The sequence below is a fragment of the Myotis lucifugus genome, unplaced genomic scaffold (assembly GCF_000147115.1).
Source record: "Myotis lucifugus unplaced genomic scaffold, Myoluc2.0 scaffold_197, whole genome shotgun sequence".
Classification (NCBI taxonomy): Eukaryota; Metazoa; Chordata; class Mammalia; order Chiroptera; family Vespertilionidae; genus Myotis; species Myotis lucifugus.
The window spans coordinates 1,720,069-1,740,448 of NW_005871245.1; the positions used below are offsets into that span (position 1 = coordinate 1,720,069).

The window sequence follows — 20,380 nt, forward strand, 5'->3', positions numbered from 1 at the left end:
ATCTCACACTCACCACTCACTCAGTGTGTGTCTCCTTGTATAAATGCACCCCTCCCAATAATCACACCTAATCACACCTGTCCACACAGGCACACACACGCACACACACACACACACACACACTTTGTGACATACAAGTCTCCATGTTTGCACTCATTTCGAATCTCACAAACCTAACTAGTGAACCCATACCTATGTTTCTTTACCCATACAGGTGGTGACATAGGCCTTGCTAAGGGATCTCAGGATATGTCTCTGTCTCTGTCTCTGTCTCTCTCTCTCTCTCTCTCTCTCTCTGTCTCTCTCTCTCTCTCTCTCTCACACACACACACACACACACACACACACACACACACACTGTCATGCAGTCACGCAGTCACACTCTCACACGTACTCTGGCAGTCACCAGAGCAGAGAGAAGGCTCTTTCTTTCTAGACATGAAGATCAGGGTTCCCAGGGAGCAGTGGGGGTGGGAGTGGTATACCCCTCACTCTCACCCAGCTGCCAGGGTGGGATGGCAGGAGGCCCTTAGTCGGTGGGAGCCCTCCTGAGAAGTGGCAGGGCTGGGTCAGGACACAGGTAAATTGGCCAGTGGGTTTTCGTGGTGTGAAAGAGCTGAGAATTGGTGAGGGGGTATGTGTGCACATAGAAAATATATACAGCCCTAGCCGGTTTGGCTCAGTGGATAGAGCGTCGGCCTGCAGACTGAAGGGGCCCGGGTTCGATTCTGGTCAAGGGCACATGCCCAGGTTGTGGGCTCGATCCCCAGTAGGAGGCATGCAAGAGGCAGCTGATCAATGATTCTCTCTCATCATTGATGTTTCTAGCTCTATCTCTCCCTTTCCCTTCCTCTCTGAAATCAATAAAAATATATACATATTTATTTTAAAAATGTATGCATATGTACAGCTATAAGAGATGGCAAGTGCCTATTATGGTGTGTGTGAGAAAGAAACTGAACTCATGTGAGATGGGACATGGGTGTGACAGGGAAATCCAAGGTGTGTCGAGTGTGGGTGTGTGTGGTAGCTAATTGTCATGGATGTATATGTGAGTGCATGTATGTGGCAGGTGTGTGACTGTACCTGTGTTTTCATAATGTGAGTGTGTGTACATATGTGAAGGTGCAGGGCCCTGGGGGTGAGCTGTATGTGTGTGGGGGTGCAGTGTTATGTGGAGGTGAAGGCGTGTGGGGTATTTGCATGTGAGTGTAGGCAGTGTGCACACACGAGGGGGTGGCTGCCTGTGTGAGGCTGCATGTAGCCTGGGTTGGAGAGCTGTCTTCCAAGGCCAGATTGCTGCTGGAACAGAGGCCCTCCGTGCAAACACATGCGAAGGGGCTCCAAGGCTCGCAGTTGGGCACTGACCCACACAGCCGCACAAGGACAGACAGACCCGCCCCGTCCTCCCTCTTCCTCTCTCCTGGCGTCAGTGGTTTTCAAAGGAGCCTCCGTGAGGACTGTTTGCTGTGCAGTTCCCCCCCTCCCAACCCAGGCCTCTTCAAACACACTGATGCCCTCCAGGCAGCTTCGTGGAGGCTCCTGCCTCGACCATCTGAAGGCAGATGGGTGGGCTAGGATCTGCTGCCATCCCCCAGGGAGCGAGGAGGCGGCTGCTCCCGGGCCTGGGCACAGGCTGAGACAGATGGACTGCCTGTCTGGACACCCTCGCACGGGGCCTGGGGGTGGGCAGGCACCCCTGGTAAGGTAGAGGGCTTGAATCTGGCAGCCCCCCAGTGGGTGCCTGAACAGAGGCCAGGATTCAGCTCTTCATTTCCCCAGAGGGGCACCCATCCTCACCAACTACAGCCCCTACCACCTCCCAAATATATAAAACTGCTCCACACACACGGCTCCAACACCCCTAACACACAGCTGCTCCACCTGCAAACACACACAGCCCAGTCCCTCCACAAACACAGTCGCTGCACAGAGAACACCTGACATCCCACTGGCCCATATCGCACACAGCCCGAGCATGCCCCTAAACACACAACCACCACATAAATGCCTACCCACACAGATATTTGCAACCCTAATGTTTAACCAAAACAAACATTTTTATGACCCGCAATATACCCTGAAACATCCCAATGTACACACGCATGCACATAGCTTCAGCCACATGGACTCCCTCTCCAACCCCAACTCCTCCCCAGATATACCCAGGACTCCGCTGCGGCCCTGACACTTTGCACATACGCAGACTCTCAGCGTCCCACCACCTCACTAGCACACGGACTCTCCCGATAGCCAGCATTTCCCCCAGCTGCAGCCCAGCACCTCCCCAAACACGTCTGTCCGGCCTTTCCAAACACACAGCCCCCCATACACATCGGCACACTGACTGCCTCCACACCCATTCAGATGAGAACACCCCCTTGTAGCCACACCAGTTACCTCAGACACACAGACATTGATAGCTGCGGTTCTAGTACATCTCTAAACAGATAACTTCCCCCCAGTTTCTTGTACTCTCCCAGACACACACACACACCTGCTTTCCCCATCCAGACCCAAAACCCCCTCAAAAAGGCAGTCCTTTGTACATCCCAACAAGCTCCAGAACTTTCCTCAGCCACCTGAGCCCAGGGACAGCCCACATGCACCTCTCCAGACACCGACCCCACACTCACACACACACACACAGCCTCAGCTCAGTCACAACCCTGCACCCCCACCTCCCCTGGTCCATACCCCACCTCAGCTTGACTGCAGCCCTCACTCCCACCATCACACATTCCAGCACACCCTCCTCCTAGCACTCTCCACCTTGTTCTCCCCGACACTACCCCCCTTCCCCAGACAGCCTTAGCCTTGCACACACCATCCCTCACTCTTGTGTGTTCTCTCTCTTTCTCGGCTTCCCAGACCTCCCCCACTTCCCAGAGCCTCCTCTGCCTGGGGAGGCATCTCACCCCCCTCACTGCCCCAGGCCTTTCATTCCTGGACAGTGAGGCTGTACATCTGGTTCAAAGCTGCCCCACCCAAGACCCTGTGTTCAGGGCACCCTGGCCTGGGCTTTGGGGGCTTGGGGCCTCTTTGGGGGCTCTTGGCACCTGGTCACTCTGGTCTCTCAGCCAAGAACTTGGAGTACCTGGCTCTGCCCTGGCTGTGGCATGTGGGGGGGGGGCAAGGGGATTTACCCCCAGCCTGTGCTTTCTCGGGCGCTTGCCAACCGCCGCCCCCCCCAGCTCACCTGAGAGGGACATTGAGAGGGACATGGGCTGCAGGAAAAAAAGACCATGAAGGTGCTGGCTTGACATGCTCCCCGCCCCCCCCAATCCGGGCTTGGGGCTTGGTCTCCCTGGGAGTCAGTTCCGACAGTGAAGGTTACTTGACTAGATGCATGATTTTAAACGGAATCTCCACCATCTGTTCCACCCCCTAATTACAGATGCACAGAATCCGCCTCAGAGGGCAGCATGAGGGGAGTGATTTAGAGGCTGAGCTGCTTCTGCCCGCATTAGGGCTGGGGAAATCGGGGGGCCTCTGGGTATTGCTCACAGCCTCCCCCCCAATACCATCTCTTTCCCAGGGGCTTCTCGTGCCACATCTGTTGCTGGAGGAAGGCTCCGAGAAAGGTTCCCCTGACCCCTAATACCTGACAGATGCAGCAACTGCAATGCTGAAGGGAAGGGTCCCCAAGACACCCCCCCTGTCCCAGGCCCCAAGTCCTAGGATGCAGGCTCCATTAGAGCCTTGAAAAATTCAGTGGATCGATCTCCTGCCTGCCTCTTGTACCCTGGGGAGCCACAGGCGCTGGCCCAGCTGTCTGCCCACCCCAGGGGTAGCAGGGACTGGTGAAGTAGGGAGGGGTTGGTCAGAGCCGAGTGGGGGCAGCCAGGTTCTGGCAGCAGAGGACATGGCCAGGCATGCCAAGATCCACCAAGTGTGTTTGCACGTATCTGCTCATCCACCTTGGCACAGCTGGCATGCCTGGCCCTAGCTTCAGCCATACTCTGTGGGGCTGGACCCGTACCAGGGGCTAGAGGGGATGGGCTAGGGCCTGGGCCTCAGAGGGTTCTGAGGGACATGGGGCTACACCCTGAGGATGGGTTCTCCTTTGTCCATGGGCACCAGCCTGCTTGGTGGTGGCATCGGCGGGCACACTGCGGTAGAGGCTGGAGCATTCACTTCTGGGAGAAAGGGAGCGAGGTTGGGCTGGAGGAATTTTAAAGATTGCTGCAGGCAGGAGGGTCCCTGGAACCCCGTGGAGCAGGCAGTCATGCAGAAGTAATCCTATCGCCGCCTGGCTGGAGGAGTGGAGAGGATAGGGCGGGAGAGGAAGGATGGGTTGCTGCCCCGCTCCCACCTCAGCCCCTGCCCTCGCCAGCCATGGAGGGAGCCAGGGACCCTAGGGACCTTCCCTGAAGAGGCACCTTGTCTTCTCCATTCCACTGTGGCATGTGCCCCCTGGAGGGGCAGCACTGCAGCTGTTGCTCAGCTCCAAGCTCTGGGTTTTATAAATAATGCAGCTCCGAGGTGGGGGCCAACTCAGCCCCGGTCACCTTGGGTCACCCCGTGTGATGTCTCCAGCTGGCAGTCCTGTGGCAGAGCCCCCTCCCTTCCAGCCTACTCTTCCTCTTTTGCTGTGTGAGCTAGTGCCAGAGGCCCAGCCTCTCTGGGCTGGGCCAGGGGCAAAGGAGTGTGGAAGAACCCAGAAACTCCTGTCCCTTTGTCCCACCTCCCAGCCCTCACAGGTTAACTGGCATCTGGCTCATGCGAATTCAGGCTGGAGAAGGATGACCTGCTTTACAGGGGCCTCACCCACCCCAGCCCCTCCATTTTGCAGATGGAGTAACCGAGTCCAAAGAGGGAAGGATGGCCAAGGCCAAGCAGCTGATGAACACCTCCTTCCTGCCCCATTCTGCTGTCACTCAGGCTCTTCTCAGCTCAGCTCAGCTAAGAGCAGGGCTTGGGGGGGGGGCGGGGCGGGGGATGTTTGGGAAAGTGGTTGCGGGCTGAGAGGTTGCCATGGCGATGCTGCAGGATGCTGAGCTGAAGTGGGGGTCCTACAGGGTCTCTGGGGCCCCCAGCTCCACACCCCTGTGGTCTTCTCCTCCCCATCTCCTGCTCCCCACCCAGATGCCTGTCAGGCAGCTCTGGAGACAGGCTGGGTGGGTGACAGGTGGTGCAGGTGATGGGCTGGGTGGGTGAGGAGCTGGGTGGGTGACAGGTGGTGCGGGTGCGAGGCAGGCAGGTGACAAGCTGGGTGACGGGCCCCGCCGATGACAGGCAGGGGGTGTGATTGCCGAGGATGCTGTCTCCCGGCTGGTGGCCTGTTGCAGCTCCCCACCCTCATGCGTGTGCACAGACATAGGTTCTGGGCACAGAGCTTGGGGCTAAGATACTAATGAGGCTTATTATGTGCGGAGGGGCAGGTGCCCAGGCTCACTAATGAGAGTCCTTTAACGAATAGGGGAGGCCGCTGGGGGCTTCGAGGAATTTGGTTGGCCCTTCTGGGCTGAGACCCTGGGGGTCCCGATCTGGCTGGAGGATGAGCCATTTCCCCCCTTACCTTGGCCACTTGGGTTTATGCTAGCACTACCCACAGTCGTGATAACTAGCACTGTGCAAATGCTCGCGATACGGTGCCCAGCCCTTACATGCCTTTTCTCATGTCAACTTAACAGTTGTAGGCGGGAGGCACTGTTACCCATTTTGCAGATGAGGAATCTGAGGCTGAGAGAAGACAAGGGACCTCACATAACAGGTTTCTGGAATTTTAATCCAGGTCTTTTTGTTCTTTCTACTCTTTTTTTAAAAAAAATATATTTTATTGATTTTTTACAGAAAGGAAGGGAGAGGGATAGAGAGTTAGAAACATCGATGAGAGAGAAACATAGATCGGCTGCCTCCTGCTCACCTCCTACTGGGGATGTGCCCCCAACCCAGGTACATGCCCTTGACCGGAATCGAATCTGGGACCCTTCAGTCTGCAGGCCGACGCTCTATCCACTGAGCCAAACCAGTTGGGGCTGTTCTTTCTACTCTTAACCACCAGCAAAACTGAGGCCTTGGTCCAGACCCAGACACTGTCTCAGAGCTTCAGCTTTTCTTTTCTGGAAAATGGATGCGTAGCGAAGGGGTAACCACCACAGGTTCTTCAGTTCTGACTTGGGTGGCTTCAGGGACTTTTCCAGGGAGCTGCTGCAGCCTCACCCCATCTGGCCCAGATTCTGGGTGACACCCCTGGACTAGAGAGAGGGCAGGGCTTAGTGCTGAGGGAGCTGAGCTGAAGGGGGGGGGGTCACCTGGGATTTCTGAGCCACTTCCTGCTTCATGCAGTGGGGAGGCCTGGAGAGGAGCAGCAACCGCCCCAGCTCACACACCCTGTGAGCTGTCGGGCCCCATGGGATCCCAGGTCTCCTTGCCTGTTGAAAGGGCGGGGCTGGGTGTGGTACCAGGGCTGGGAGGTACCTCCTCCTGGGCCCCACCCACCAACCTCGCTTCTTCCCTGGAGGTTGTGAGCCCTCAGCCCTGGGAGGGTGCAGGGTGCAGGGTGCAGGGTGCTGTTACTACCTCTAGGCCATGCCCCCTCCCCATCCATCTGGGCTCCTAGTGTCAGTTGAGCCCCTCCTTTTGGAACTCATTGGGGTGGAAACTCCCTAGCAACAGCTGATGGATGGGTTAGGGCCTTGATATTGGCCTGGGGCCACAGCATGACCCTGGCTGGACCAGGCTGGTGCTGGGGGGCTTGGAGGGGAATTTAAGGGGAAAGAATTAAGCTCATAAATCTTGGACCCTCTCAGTTTTCCTCCTCCTCCACCTTAATCTCTTACCAAACCTGCCCCCCAGCTGCTCAGCCAAGGCCGGGGGTTAAGGGAGTCCACCTGCCCATTCCCCTCTCCCTCCAGCGGGTGCTCACCCACTTCTGAAATTGCACACGTGCACCCCTGTGGGGAAGGAAGACTGCAGCCACTGCAGTTGGGTAGGATAAAGACCTGGTGTGGCCACCACGGGATGTGACCTCTGACTCACAGTGGCAGATAGGGCTTCGAGGCCCCCGTTTCCTCAACCTGGGGTTTGAAATTCTCTCCTGGTACCTGTCTGCTCATTCAGGAAGGAGCACTAAGACCAAGAGGGATTGCGCAGCTGCAGGACACATGGCCCTGTCTTCAGAAGCCCCAGTCTGAGAGAAGCACAGCCTTGGCCTTGGGAGCCCTCAAACCCAGAGGTGAGGTCTAGAATCCAGGCTGGGTGTGTGCTGAGGTTCAGGCGGGAGGGGTGGTGCTGGGTGGTTGGCCTTTGATGGATTTCTGAAGCAAAGGCTGAGGCTGGGGGGAGGCCAGGGGAAGGGTAGTGGTTTGCCTGGGGGCTGGGGAGCCATCTTTGTTTGGGAGCAGGAGCCTCGAAGGGTCTGGCTTTCCCACAGGCCTGGGCAGCAGCAGGCGAGAGTTCTGGGGCCCTCCTCGCTCCCCAGGGAACTGACTGCTGCCTGGCCCTGGGGACCCAGGCATCCTGGCGGGTGAGGGCGGGTCTCCAGCAGGCGCCCTGCCAAACCCTGCAGCCTGCTCACCAGGAATCTTGTTGCTGAGAGATGGAAAATCCCGGCTGGGCCTGCAGCTCATCCCTCCCCTCCGGGAGGAGGAGGGGCCCAGAGAGTCCTTCCTGTACCCCCCTCCCATCTGGGGCAGGGCCCTCGGCAGTGGGTGGGGCTGGGGGGCCCAGGACAGGCCTCTAAGGCTTGGTCACATGTCCTGGAGCCCAGCCCAGCCCGCAGTGGGCACTAGGGCACTCTGGAGGCAGAGGGCCTGGTGCAGCAGAGGAGGGTAAGGGCGGGGTGCTGAGACCAGAGTGGGCCTGGGTGGGGGCCCATGCCTGGCCCTGGCCCCACTGGCTCCCCCAGGGTGGAGGGTGAAGAGTTGGTTCTCTCCTTGGACAGGAAGACGAATGATCCCATTATGGGAGCGTGATTTTATTCCACGTGTCATGGAGTCTGAGATTAACTTGCTCACCAGTCTGTGACAAACCCCTCACACCCTCACACCCAACACACACACACACACACACACACACACAGGCACGGAGACAACACATATCCTTGGTCTCACAAGCATATATCCCACAGATACAGATAACAATTTTCCTACTACAGTATATGGCAGAGTCTCCCACACAGAGACACAAGCACATACTCACACGTAGTTGCACCGAAATCTAGACCCACAGCCTCAAAGCACAACATTCCCCCATTCACGCTAAGGCCACGTGGACGCACAAATACACAGGCATCCGGGGGGATGCTCGCAGCCCTGCTTAGACATGCACAGATCAAGGACACACAGTACCCCTTAGACACAGACACACTTAGCCACACACAAACCAGACACAGTCATGCAGACAGGCATAGACCAACAGCCACACACACTGAGACAAAGGCCTAGATACATACAGAGACAAAGGCAGGCACAGACACACAGCGGCAGTTCGCATACAAGCACAGGCGTGCACACCCGGACACAGACAAAGACAAATAAATGCCCAGAGGTTTTGCTGTGGACAGATGTAAGGCGCACACACATCTGGGCTTCCTCCTCGACCTCCCTGCCTGGGGATATGATAATCTGGTGCCTGTGGTTCCAGGAGGAACACTGAGGAATCTTCTGCTCAGTCAGAGCCCCCCCGCCCCCCCGGGCCCAGGGCCAGCCCCCACCTCTGGCACTGGGCCCGTGACCGAGGCCATGGCAGCCACACCCTCAGCAGAGCCCTGACATTTCTTACCTTACCCTCCCCATTGGACGCTCTCACAGGCACACCATCCACTTCTGCACATGTTCTCAGCACTCCCACATACCCACACACTGAAATTTCTCACCCACACCCCCCTCAGGTGTCCCCTTATCTTTCTCACTCACCCCCCCAAGTAGACATATACAGTCTGCAGCACATACACACTGCCTTCGTGGCATGCACCCTTACCTTCTCTTACACGGACGCCCACACAGATAATACACATCGGCTCTACACACCCTCATCTCTCACGGATCGTCCACGCACACATCCATGCCCTCCTTTCACGTACCTCCTCACCTGCCCTGTCACAGACTAATTCCCAAATGCAAACACACACACACACACACACACACACACACACGCACACACGCGCGCGCATCCTCACCACTTTCTCACACATGTGCGCACGCACACACACAGAGAACCTCCCTCACACCATCGCTGTCTCTCACAAACACTCCCCCTGCCAGACGGGTGCTCTGCGGCAGAGCGGCCCTGGCGGCATCTGTCCCTGCTCCCACTGCGCCCTTGGCCTTGCTGGCCTCAGCCGCTTCCCCTCCACCTCCAGCCCTGCATTCTGTGGCCTTGTCATCTCTCTGTTTAGTCAACAGTTATATATGGAGCATTCACTTATTCATTCAACAAATGTTGATCGAGCATTGATTTTGTGTTAAGCTCTGGGAATACTGTGGTGACTCAGGCCCTCCCTTCATACAGCTCTCACTTTTGTGACCAGTTCTGTCTGTTGCTTGACTAGTATGATCAGATTCTAAGGTATCCTTTGGTCTTGGGATGTTGAAGAATGTGTAGGAAAAATACGGGAAGGGTCTTCCAGGCAGAGGAAAATAGCATATGCAAAGCCTGGAAATGAATCAAACTATTATTTAGGGGTAGGCCAAGGTAGGTCTACACTTGTGAGTACATGAAACGGTTAATTAATAAAGCTATTGTAATCATCATAACCTGCGTATCTTTTTCCATACGAACAACTGTAAACCTACTTTTGCCCACCCCGGTATGCTGGGAAGGTGGGGTGATGTGCAGAGACTAGAAGAGAAGCTGCAAAGAAAACGGGCCGGATGTCCCCGAGTTTAGATGCTATGCTCAGCGGTTTGGATCTTGTCCAGTGGGCCACAAGGAGTCACGGGAAGTCTTTAGTGACAGGATAGGGTGGGGAGAGAACGGAGGCAGGGAGGCTAACGGAGAGGCTTTAGTGGTACAGATGGGAGAGGAGGGTGGTCTGACCTAGAAGAGGCAAGTAGGATAGAGGAGATTCATTTAGAAGCAAGAACCGGTGGAGTTCCAGTTCCTGTAACCCTGGACAGAGTCCCATTGACTCTGAGCTGGGTCCATCACGTGAGGATGGGACAGTGCAGGAGCCAGGCTTAGAGTAAATGCTTAATAAGTGATGGCCAATTGTCAGCGATCAGTAGGACTCGGGGAGACATCAGATGAGGAGATTGACGGAGCACCTTCTGAGTGCTGGGTACAGTGCCAGGTGCTGGGCCCAAAGGCAAGATGGTCTGCAGCTTCTGGAGGCTCACGCACTGAAAACCACAGCTCACGCAGGCAACAGGGAGGCCAGGCATAAGAGTGGGAGGGAGTAAGCACCCTGGGAGGTTAAAGGAGGGTGAGGCAGCACCGGTCAGGGCTCTCTGGGTGGCTCATGGAGGAGCAGGCATTGAGTGGATCCTAAAGAGGCCGGTCGAACTTGGGCAGGTAGAGGTGGGGGAGGAACTTCGGGGGGAGGGAAGCTTGTGAACAAGAGCTCAAGGGCAGGTTGACGAGTCTAACGTGGCTCTTGTGTTGTGGGACACAAGAAGGGGGAGTCGGGAGTTGTGGGATGGGATTAGGAGGCCAGGCTCAGAGGGATGTCAGCACGGAGCGGAGCTACACCATAGAAAATACCATGGTGTGTGCGAGTTGTTGTGTTTAATACCACGCTTTGGTGGTGACATGGAACATGCCCATTGGACATTCTGCTCCAGGCTTCGCTGCTAAGCCATTTGGATGATGGCAAACAAATGCCTTTGCCCTCCTTGGTCTCAGTGTCCCCATCTGTACATGAGGCAGTTGGTCTTGTATAGGAGGGAATCGTGTGTCATGTCCTAAGGGTTGGTTTGCCTGACTGGGCATCTTCTGGCCCGGGATTCGGGGCCTCAGCAGTGCTTTCTTCCTGCGCATTCCGAGGAAAAGGAAAGAGCAAAGTGAGGGGTTTCCCAGAGATAGATTGTGGGTGCTCCAAATGAGGGGCCAGGCACTCACCATGAAGGGAGGGGTCTTTGCCAGGATCTGACTCCAAGCCCCAGCAGGGACCCAGAAGAGAAGGCAGAGCCCCCCTTCCCTTCTGTCCTGACCCGTGTGATTGTAGATGTGGGCCATGTGCCTTCCTACCCACTGACCAAGGAGCAGGGCTTGGGTTCCGGAATGGGGGGAAGGAGCCAGGAAGCCAATCTTGGGGAGACAGAGCCAGGTGAATGCCGGTGGGGAGCTGGGTTCTGCCACTGATGTCTGGGTTTGACGGGAGTCGTGGTGTAAGGCAGGTTCCGGTGACCCCCCTGGATCCTGGCTGCAAGGGGCCCTTTAAGCATCTTACCTGTGAGGTGGGGCTGGTAGAGAATTAATTTCCTGTGCTATTTTAATTTTGCTGTATTTAATTTGCTGTTTATTTTAATTAATTAACGGCAGGTAATCGTTTCTCGTAACTTGCTGCCGCTGGCTCCTCTTCCTTTCCAGAGGGGTGGGAGGCCAGGCCAGCTGATTGCTGAGTGAGCCGTGGCGGGGAGGAAGGGCCTCAGGGACATGTCCCTCTTCCCCTTGGCCTCTCTTCACCCAGGAGTCTTCTCCACTCTCCCCGAATCTCTTCCAAAGGGGCCTCCCCTCCCCTGCCCTCACGTATGGTCCCTCCTGCTCCTCCCCCTCCACTCCATGTCTGCTTCAGGGTCTCAGATGCAGTAACTTGGTGAAGGGAGGCCTGACATGAGACCCCTGCCTGCTCCCCGGTAATCACTAATTTAATCATAGGGTGGTGATGTAAAAAGGGCAGGGAGCTTGGCTTGCAACCTAAGCACTGGGTAGGGGCTGTTGGGAAAACTTTAAAAGTGAAGGTCAGTGTTTAATGGCAGCCTCCTTTCCTACCCCATTGCCCAAACAGCAAACCCATCCGTGTGGTCAGGCCTGTGGGACACTACTATGTCCAAGCACCTGTGAACACATCTGTGGGCATGATTTCAGTTATGAATTAGCTCATCTTTAGGACAGACCTCCAGGGTCGATTATCCTCTCTAGAGATGAGGAAGCGAGGCTCAGAGAGGCTAAGTGAGTTGCCCAAGGTCACACAGCAACTAAGAGAGGCAGGGCCTGGATTCTGGCAGACATCTGTCTGTGCAGAATGAGTTAACAGTTGGAAGGAGAGGAGGGGAAGTGGCTTGGGGATTAGGGTAGGAGTATTAGGTCAGAAAACTGATGTGGCCAGGAAATGGGGTCCTCTGCCTCTGGAGGATGTAGGGGAAGGAGGCCCTGCCACAAGGGCTTCCTGAGGTGTAAGGCAGAGGCCACCTGTTTTCATTTCCCCGTGTCTTCAGTTGTCTGTTTGGAACTGGGCCTTGCCTTGTCACTTTGCACTGGACCCTACCAGGAGGACCCTTCCATGGAACCCTACTTTTATTTATTTAACAAGCACACAGCCTTTACCATGTCCCAGACAGTCACCTAACTTTATAGATATTTATTTACTCATCATAGCAGCCCTATGATTATCATCTTTGTTTTACACATCAGAATATTGAGGCTTGGGTTGAGCCTCATGACTTGCCCAAGGTCACACAGCCAGTACCTGGTAGAGCCAGCCTTTAAACTGGGAACACGGGGATTCAGAGTCCTTGCTCTGAACCACCAGGCTACCCTGCCTCCTTGGTCCTCGAAGTGGGAGATGGGAGCCCCGAGTTCCTGGGAGACATGGCAGCTTTGGGGAGCCTCTAGTCTAGGTGGAAGAGGAGACCCAGCCCTGCCCTCACCAATCCCAAGCCCAACTGGGCAGACACAGCTCACAAATCAAGACCTGCTTTGTGTGAGGAGCAGGCGAGTGTCGAGGTGTGCCTGGCTGGGAGGTGCAGAGCAGCAGCTAGGAAGCCCCTATGGAGGAGCACGGCCCACGGTCACATGGAAGGGTTGGCCTCAGACTGTGCCCGCAGAGAGCTTGCTATCTGACTGACTGGAAAAATAGGGCAGATGTGTGTGAACAGTTAACAGTTGTATAGGACAGTGGGAGAAAAACATGAACATGATGCGGTTGAGAGTTTGGGCTTTGAATCCTGTGTGACTGTAGTTACTTGCCTGCTCTCTGAGCCTCAGCTTCCTCATCTGTCAATGAGAAATAATGTGGCACTGACTCCATGGGGTTTGTGAGGGGTCTGAGCTCTGGAGCAGGGGCTCAGTGACCTAGATTCTAAGGTCCAGCCTCTGGGGAAAGACAGCGTCCTGGCCTGGGGGCTGGCACTGGAGCAGAGCAGGGTGGGAACAGTGAAGGCGAGGAGGGCGAGGAGAGTCTCAGCTGTAGAGTCAGACTGCTTGGGTTCAAATCCCAATGATGGCGAGTTGCATACCTCTCTGGGCCTTGACTTCCTTGTCTGTAAAATGGGTATAATAATAGTGCCCCTCCTCATAGGGTATTGTGAGGATTAAACTAGTTATTTCATTTATTCATTGCGAAATATTGAGCACCTTGCTGGGTGCCCGACATATTTTTACTTGCTGCAGATAAGTGGTCAATACATGTTAGCCATCTTGTTATTATCAGTTATATTCTGGAGGAGAGGAGGCTGAGGCCTTAAAACAGGGATGAGCAACATGATAAAATGGTATGGGAGAAATTACAACTGGTATTTATTGAGTGTTTACTGTGTGCTAGGCACATTCGCTCATGAGGCAGGTGCTCATATTACCCCCATGGTGCAAATAGGAAACAGGTTCAGAGAGGTGCAGTGACATGTCCAACGAAACACAGCGAGTAGGGGGTGGAGATGGAGTTTGAGAGGCTCAAAAGGCAGGCTCTTAATCACAGAGCTTTAAACCTGATTAAGAGATGACAGGGGGTGGGAGCAGAGATTCAACAGAGGAAGGAGGGAGGAGAGACCTGGCCAGGAGACCCATAGAAGTGAACAGGGCCTCCAAATTCAGGAAACAGGGACTAGCCCAAGCCAGCATATGCTGTGCGGGTGGGTTTTCCCAGCAGTAAACTACAAGGCATGAGGTCAGGGAAGGGAGCAAGCAAAGACTGGAGGCAAGGCTTCCTGGAAGAGGTGGGTCTTGAGAAATGGGTAGAGTTGAAAGAGATGGGGTCAGCGCATTCCAGGCAGAGCACAGAGCATTAGCAAAGGCCCTGAGGTGAGGATGAACATCATGGCTTATGGCTGAAAAGTGGGAGGAAATGGCTGAGAGAGGTCAGAATGTGGATTGGGAGGGCTGGTAGCCTCAGGGGCACAGGGAGAGTAACAGCCCCAGAGAGATAGGGAGGGTGACAGATTCAAGAGGCTTAGCTAATAAAGAAATAGAAAGACATCCCCCCTCTCGCCCCCCATCTAGACAGGAAATAGAACACAGAGTTCAAGAGGGCAGGTGCTAGAGTCAAATCCTAGCCAGGCTGCTTCCTACTGGGTGATCAGGGCAAGCCACTGAAGGTCTTTTTTAAAAAAATATTTTTTAATTGATTTCAGAGGGGAAAAGAAAGGGAGATAGAGATAGAGATAGAGAGAGAGAGAGAGAGAGAGAGAGAGATCAATGATGACAGAGAATCATTGATTGGCTGCCTCCTGCACGCCCCTGCACGAGCCCACTACCCGGGCATGTGCCCTTGACCAGAATAGAACCCAACCCTCAGTCCTCAGGCCGACACTCTATCCACTGAGCCAAACCGGCCAGGTCTGAAGGTGTCATTTTTAAAATGAGGTAATGAAAGTACTTGTCTCCTAAGATGAGATGATCTCTGAGAAGAATAGCACAGTGCGTGGCACATAATAAGCACTTGATTCATTCATTCATTCTTCAGCCAACCAGTACACATGGGAATTTCTCTAGGGCACACAACAGAGACCAAAATAAATAGAAATATCTGCCCTCAAGGAGCTTACATTTAGAGGATGAAACAGACAGTAAACACAAAAATAAATAAAATAGTTGGTTTGTTAGATGCTGATAAGTGCCAAGGAGAAAAATGAAACAGGGAAAGGGGTTAGGGAGTGTCAAGGTTGCAATGTTGTTGCAATTTTAAATAAACTTATAAATGGAGGCTATTGTTAGCATTTTTGTATAGCAAGTTTTTCTGTTTTTTAAAAAAATATATTTTTATTGATTTCAGAGAGGAAGGGAGAGGGAGAGAGGTATAGAAACATCAGTGACAAGAGAGAATCATTGATCAACTGCCTCCTGCACGCCCCCCTGCTGGGGATTGAGTCCGCAACCCGGGCATGTGCCCTTGACCTCAATCGAACCCGGGACCCTTCAGTCTGCAGGCCGATGCTCCATCCACTGAGCCAAACCAGCTAGGGCATGTATAGCAAGTTTTAATAGAAAAAGTACCTTCCAGTTTATAAGGAATGAATCCTTCGTGAGAATCACATGAGGTGTAGGTTTTGCTGTCCCCATTTTATAGATGGGGACATTGAAACTCAAAGAAAAGAATCTGACCCAGGAGTCATGATTGAGGACAGTCTCACTGTGATAAGAGAAGTGCTCCTGAAAGTCTAGGGGACAGAAGGAGAGAGGTTAACTGAAGAGCATATGGGTGGTAGCTAAGGTGGGTCATTGTCGAGGAATGGATCTGGGCTGGAGAGCAGGGGCAGAGGGCTGCTTCCTGGAGCCAGAGCTGCAATCAGTATACCCAGGCGTGGCCTGATCAGGGTGAGTTCAGAGCGGCTGGACCCAGGGGCAACCCTAAGGGCAGAATGGGGGAAGCAGGCTAGGCTGAGACACAGTGTGATTGAGCAAAGGGGCAGAATCTGTCCAGAACTGAGTGATTGTGTAGGTGGTGTGAGACTCTGGGGAGGGGGAGAGAGGAGAGGAAGAAGTCGGCTCCACTGACCAGACAAGAGGGAACAGTGAGGAGGTTGGGAGTCAGAGCTGCCTCTGAAGGCTCTTGGATGTCAAGCTAAAGACCTCAGCCTTGATGTTGTTGTCAGCAATAGGGAGCTATTAAAGGTTTTGGAGCAGGGACACAGTGTCATGAGAATGACATCTGAGGAAGAGGAATCTGGCACTAGGTGGAAGAGTTTCAGTGGAGGCATTTGGAAGTGGGGAGCCCACTGGGGGCTTTCATTGCTGAGCAGGTGAAAAATGACGAAGTCGGATCAGAGAGACAGCTTGGCCTATGGGGCCTTGGAGATGGTACTACTGGGGGTACTTTCTAAGGGACCCTGGGCTAGTCCTTTCCCCTCTGTTTCCTCATTTGGATTGAACTAAAGGCCCCCCACACCCTCCTTTTTTTAGCCATGTGGGCTAAGGATTCATTTTGAGAAGATGATAAGAGCCATGGGCCTTCTCTTTACAAAAGTGCAAAAACAGCTTTTGGTTAAAATATTGTACAGACCTGCCAAAGTCCATCTGTGGAACCATGCTAGATCATTAATATTAATCAAAATAACAGCTAGCATCTCATGCTTATTGGGCCAGGTGCTGGACAAAGTGACATACATCATGATCTTAAGTTTGTACAACAGCCCTATGAGGTAGGCACCATTATTTTTATTCTGTTTTACAGACGAGGAAACTGAGGAAGCCTAGAGAGGTGGAGTGACTTGCCTAAAGTCAGAGCTGGAATTGAAGCCTGGGTTTGTCAGCTCCAGAACCCACGAGCTTAATTGCTAAGGTTAAGGCTAGAATTTCTAGGCTGGAGGGAGAAATGGCAGGGAGGGAGGCAGACATGGGAAGATTTTCAAAGAAAGCCATGAAGAAGCAAAGCTAGAGGCAAACTAGGGGGGTAGTGGCACGACTCATTCCTGAGGTGATAGGCTTCAGGTGGTTGGAGGTAAAGATTCTGTTTGGAGCCCTTTGTCTAGCTTCTGGATGGGTTGGTTATCTGTCCCACATGACCCCCAGCTAAGTGACCTGCTCTGCAGCCTGCTGGGAAGGGGTGGAGTGTGGGGCTACTCTGCCTTCTTGGCCTGATTATGTTCTGCACCCTTGGCAGGGAAGGACTTACCCCGAACTCTTTGGCTTAGCCTCCAGTGCCGTCTCTGGAGTCTACCCTCCCTCTCTCTTCTCAAGGCCACGGAGCAGGGTCAATGGGCCTTGATCTCTCTGGGGGAATTCGGAAGTGGAAACACCCTTTCCATCCCAGCGAAGAGTACTGGGTCCCATTTCTGAGATCAGAGCAGAATCTGGAACTCAAGCAGCATGGGGCACATGTTCAGCTCTGGGTTGGATCCTGGTCAGTGGCACCCTCTTACAGGAGGTGATCTAGATTAGATCAGGTTAGGCCATAGTCTCCTCTAGATACATGATGGGTTAGACTAGTTGGGTCTCTAGAATGGGTTGGCAAACTTTCTATAAAAAGTCAATGAAAATTTTTGGCTTTGCAAACCATAGGATCTCGGTCATGAGCCCTCAACTCTGCCATTGTGCCTCGAAAGCAATCATAGAGGATGCAGAAAGGAATGACCATGACTGCGTTCTAATGAAACTTGAATTATTAAAATAGACACAGGCTGGATTTGGCCCTTGGGCCATAGTTTGCCAACCCCTGATCTAGAAGCTTATTCCTCCTGAGGGTGTCTAGATCTCAAATCTGACTGAGTGATCTCTAGGCAGACAAGGTTGGGGTGTCAGGCTGGATAATATGGAAGGTGATCTAGAGATGCATCTTGCTGGGATCTAGATATTGGGAATTGTTGAACAAGAAATGCACTAGACAGTGGTTGAAAGCAGACTAAGCCATAATCTCTGGCTGAGCTGAAATTCACAGGAAGCTGGAGTGTGGTGAGACAGGGTGGTGTGTTGAGATTTAGACCCATACATAGGCTGTGGTCTGGATATAGGGAAGTTGATGAGCTGAAGCCACTGAGATAGTGATCTAGAGCAGGCCAAGTCTTGGTCCTAAGCTAGAGCACCATATGGTCTAGACTAGAACAACACTTTCCAATCGAAATGTAGCAGCAGCCATATATGTAATCTAAATTTTCTAGTAGCTACATTAAACAAAGTAAAAAGAAATAAGTGAATTAATGTTAATAATATATTTTATCTAACTCAACGTATCCAAATTATTATCATTTCAACATATAATCACTATTAAAGTTATTAATGAGATATTTTATTGTTTTATATTTAGACTTCAAAATCTGGTATGTATTTTATACTGACGGCACAATCCAGTTCCAATTAGCCACATTTCCAGTGCTCAATATTTCTACCATATTGGGCAGCACAGGTTCAGAAGTGGGCTTGTCTTTGGGACCAGGGTCCAGAGGCGTCATGAGCCAGAATGATACAGAATAGAGTTGGACACACCAGAGGTTATACTAGTACTCTTAGACTTGAACGGGTATAGACTGACTCACCCTGGGAGAGCATCTAGATTCTGGGTTGGGAGGTGGGTGCCTCCCTTAGCGTCCTGACCTACTGGCCTGTTCCTTCCTCCCTCATCCCAGTGCCACCTCTGACTCTGAAGTCTAGTCTGGCCTGGCAGGTGGGGCTGGGGCAGGGCAGCAAGAGCTCCACCCCTCCAAGCCAGCTGCTGCCAGCCTTCCTGGACTGACTCTGTGGAAACAGGGGGCCCAGAGACAGAAATAAACTGCCAGGTTTCCGGGGAGGAGTGGGGGGCCTGCCAACCTTTGTGCTTCCTTGCCTGGGGTTGGGGGTGGGGGCAGGAAGCAACTCCAGGCCCTGTCTGAGGCTGTCACACCTGCATGCATCTTCCCTCACCCCCAGGTGCCCCCGCTCCCCTGACTGAGGCCAGGCTAAGTTTAGAATTGGGTGGATTCGTGAATCCTGGGGTCCAGGAGTCTGGGTGTGACCCTTGGGAGCAGAGGGTGATCTCTAGGGCCCTGGGACCCAACCTGGGGCCCATGTGGGTAGTGCCCATGTGCCCATTTCTAGGCCCTGTCCTCACTGCCGCGGGGCATTAGGCTGAGTTGGAAGATCTCTGTTGGATGCTCTGCCACTAACTGGCCAAAGGCAACTTTGGGCAAATCACTGTTTGAACCTGTCTCCTCCTCTGTAAAAAGGGGCCGTGCGTGTCCCTCTTGTCTCAGGCCACTGCGGCTCAGTGGTTAACTCAGTCTCTGGAGTCAGAGCTCATGACCCTGACCTCTGCCACTGTGTGGCCTGTGGCAGGCCACTTCACCTTTCTGAGCCTCAGTTTCCTCTTCAGCAAAAGGGGACAGTATTACCTACTTTATGGGAACCTTATCATCCAGTCTTCAGTGATGGTTATTACCACGGGGCAGTCCCTAAGCTCAAAAGGGTTGTAAATGAAAATGCGCTATCCAGTGGTTCTCAACCTTCTGGCCCTTTAAATACAGTTCCTCATGTTGTGACCCAACCATAAAATTATTTTCGTTGCTACTTCGTAACTGTAATGTTGCTACTGTTATGAATCGTCATGTAAATATCTGATCTGCAGGATGGTCTTAGGCGACCCCTGTGAAAGGGTCGTTCGACCGCCAAAGGGGTCGCGACCCACAGGTTGAGAACCGCTGCCGGAAAGTAAGGTATTCTTCCCAGGGAAAGAGCCTCTTCAGACCCCCCTCATTTTATAAATGAAAAAACCGAGGCCCCCAAAAGGGGAAAGGGCATTTTGCCCCAAGGAGAGAGACCAAGCAAGCCCAGCCCTTGATGCGGTACCCACCATCTGGAGCAGGGGGCTCTTCCCAATTCACCCCCCATTTACAGGTGAGGACATTGAGGCCGGTGATTGGCCGCTGGGGCAGCGCCGCGCTGTCCAGTGAGGCCCGCGTCCGTCACTGGGGAGGGAGTGCCCGGCCCACGGTGCTCCCCGCGGAGGGGCGCGCAGTAGCGGGCGCCGGCAGCGGGAGTCCACGCCGGGCCGGGCGCGCTATTAATAACCGGCCGCCGGGCCGCCGGGAGCGCAAGTTCCGGACCGCCGCCGAGCGCCTTCTCCGGCTTGGGCCAGAGCCCGATCGCGGCACCCCCCCCCCCGCCCCGCCCTTTCGCCCGCCACGTGACCCCCTCCTCCCACTCCGTGGGCAGCCGAGGGCCCGGGCTGGTGGGCCGGGGGCCAGGAAAAAGCCGAAAACACGGAGGCTGGGCCGCTCCCCTCCCGCTCAAAATAGCCCCCGGCCGGGGCTGCCACGCATTCCGCCCAGCCAGGGTGCGGGAAGGGGCGGCTGGCCCGGTCCCCGCCCGCCCGGCCCGACGTGGCTGCCCCGCCGGGATGGAAGGGGGGGGCGAGGGCGGGCCGCGCGGCCGGCCGGCATGTGGCTCTCCTTCGGGGAGCCTTGGCAGCCCGGGCCCGCTGCGCCGGGATGATGGAGAGCTTCTGGAATTCCTGCAGCTGGAGAGCGCGGCCGGCCGGGGCGCGGGCCGAGTGCGGCTCGGGCCGGGGCGCCTCTCCGCGCGACCCTAGGGGCGCCGCGGCGGCGAGGGTGGGGGGGAGATCTGCTGATCTGCCGCCGCACCGCGGAGAGGA

The 20,380-nt window shown here is 54.3% G+C and overlaps 1 protein-coding gene across 1 annotated transcript in view; it reads left to right on the forward strand.

Annotated features, from left to right (window-relative positions):
- Positions 1-20,380, forward strand: part of LOC111827645 — a 46,447-nt gene that overhangs the window by 8,353 nt on the left and 17,714 nt on the right. The window contains exon 4 of the mRNA XM_023761013.1: positions 7,066-7,180. Coding sequence (XP_023616781.1) covers positions 7,066-7,180 — 115 coding nt within the window. The remainder of the gene's footprint in view (positions 1-7,065; positions 7,181-20,380) is intronic.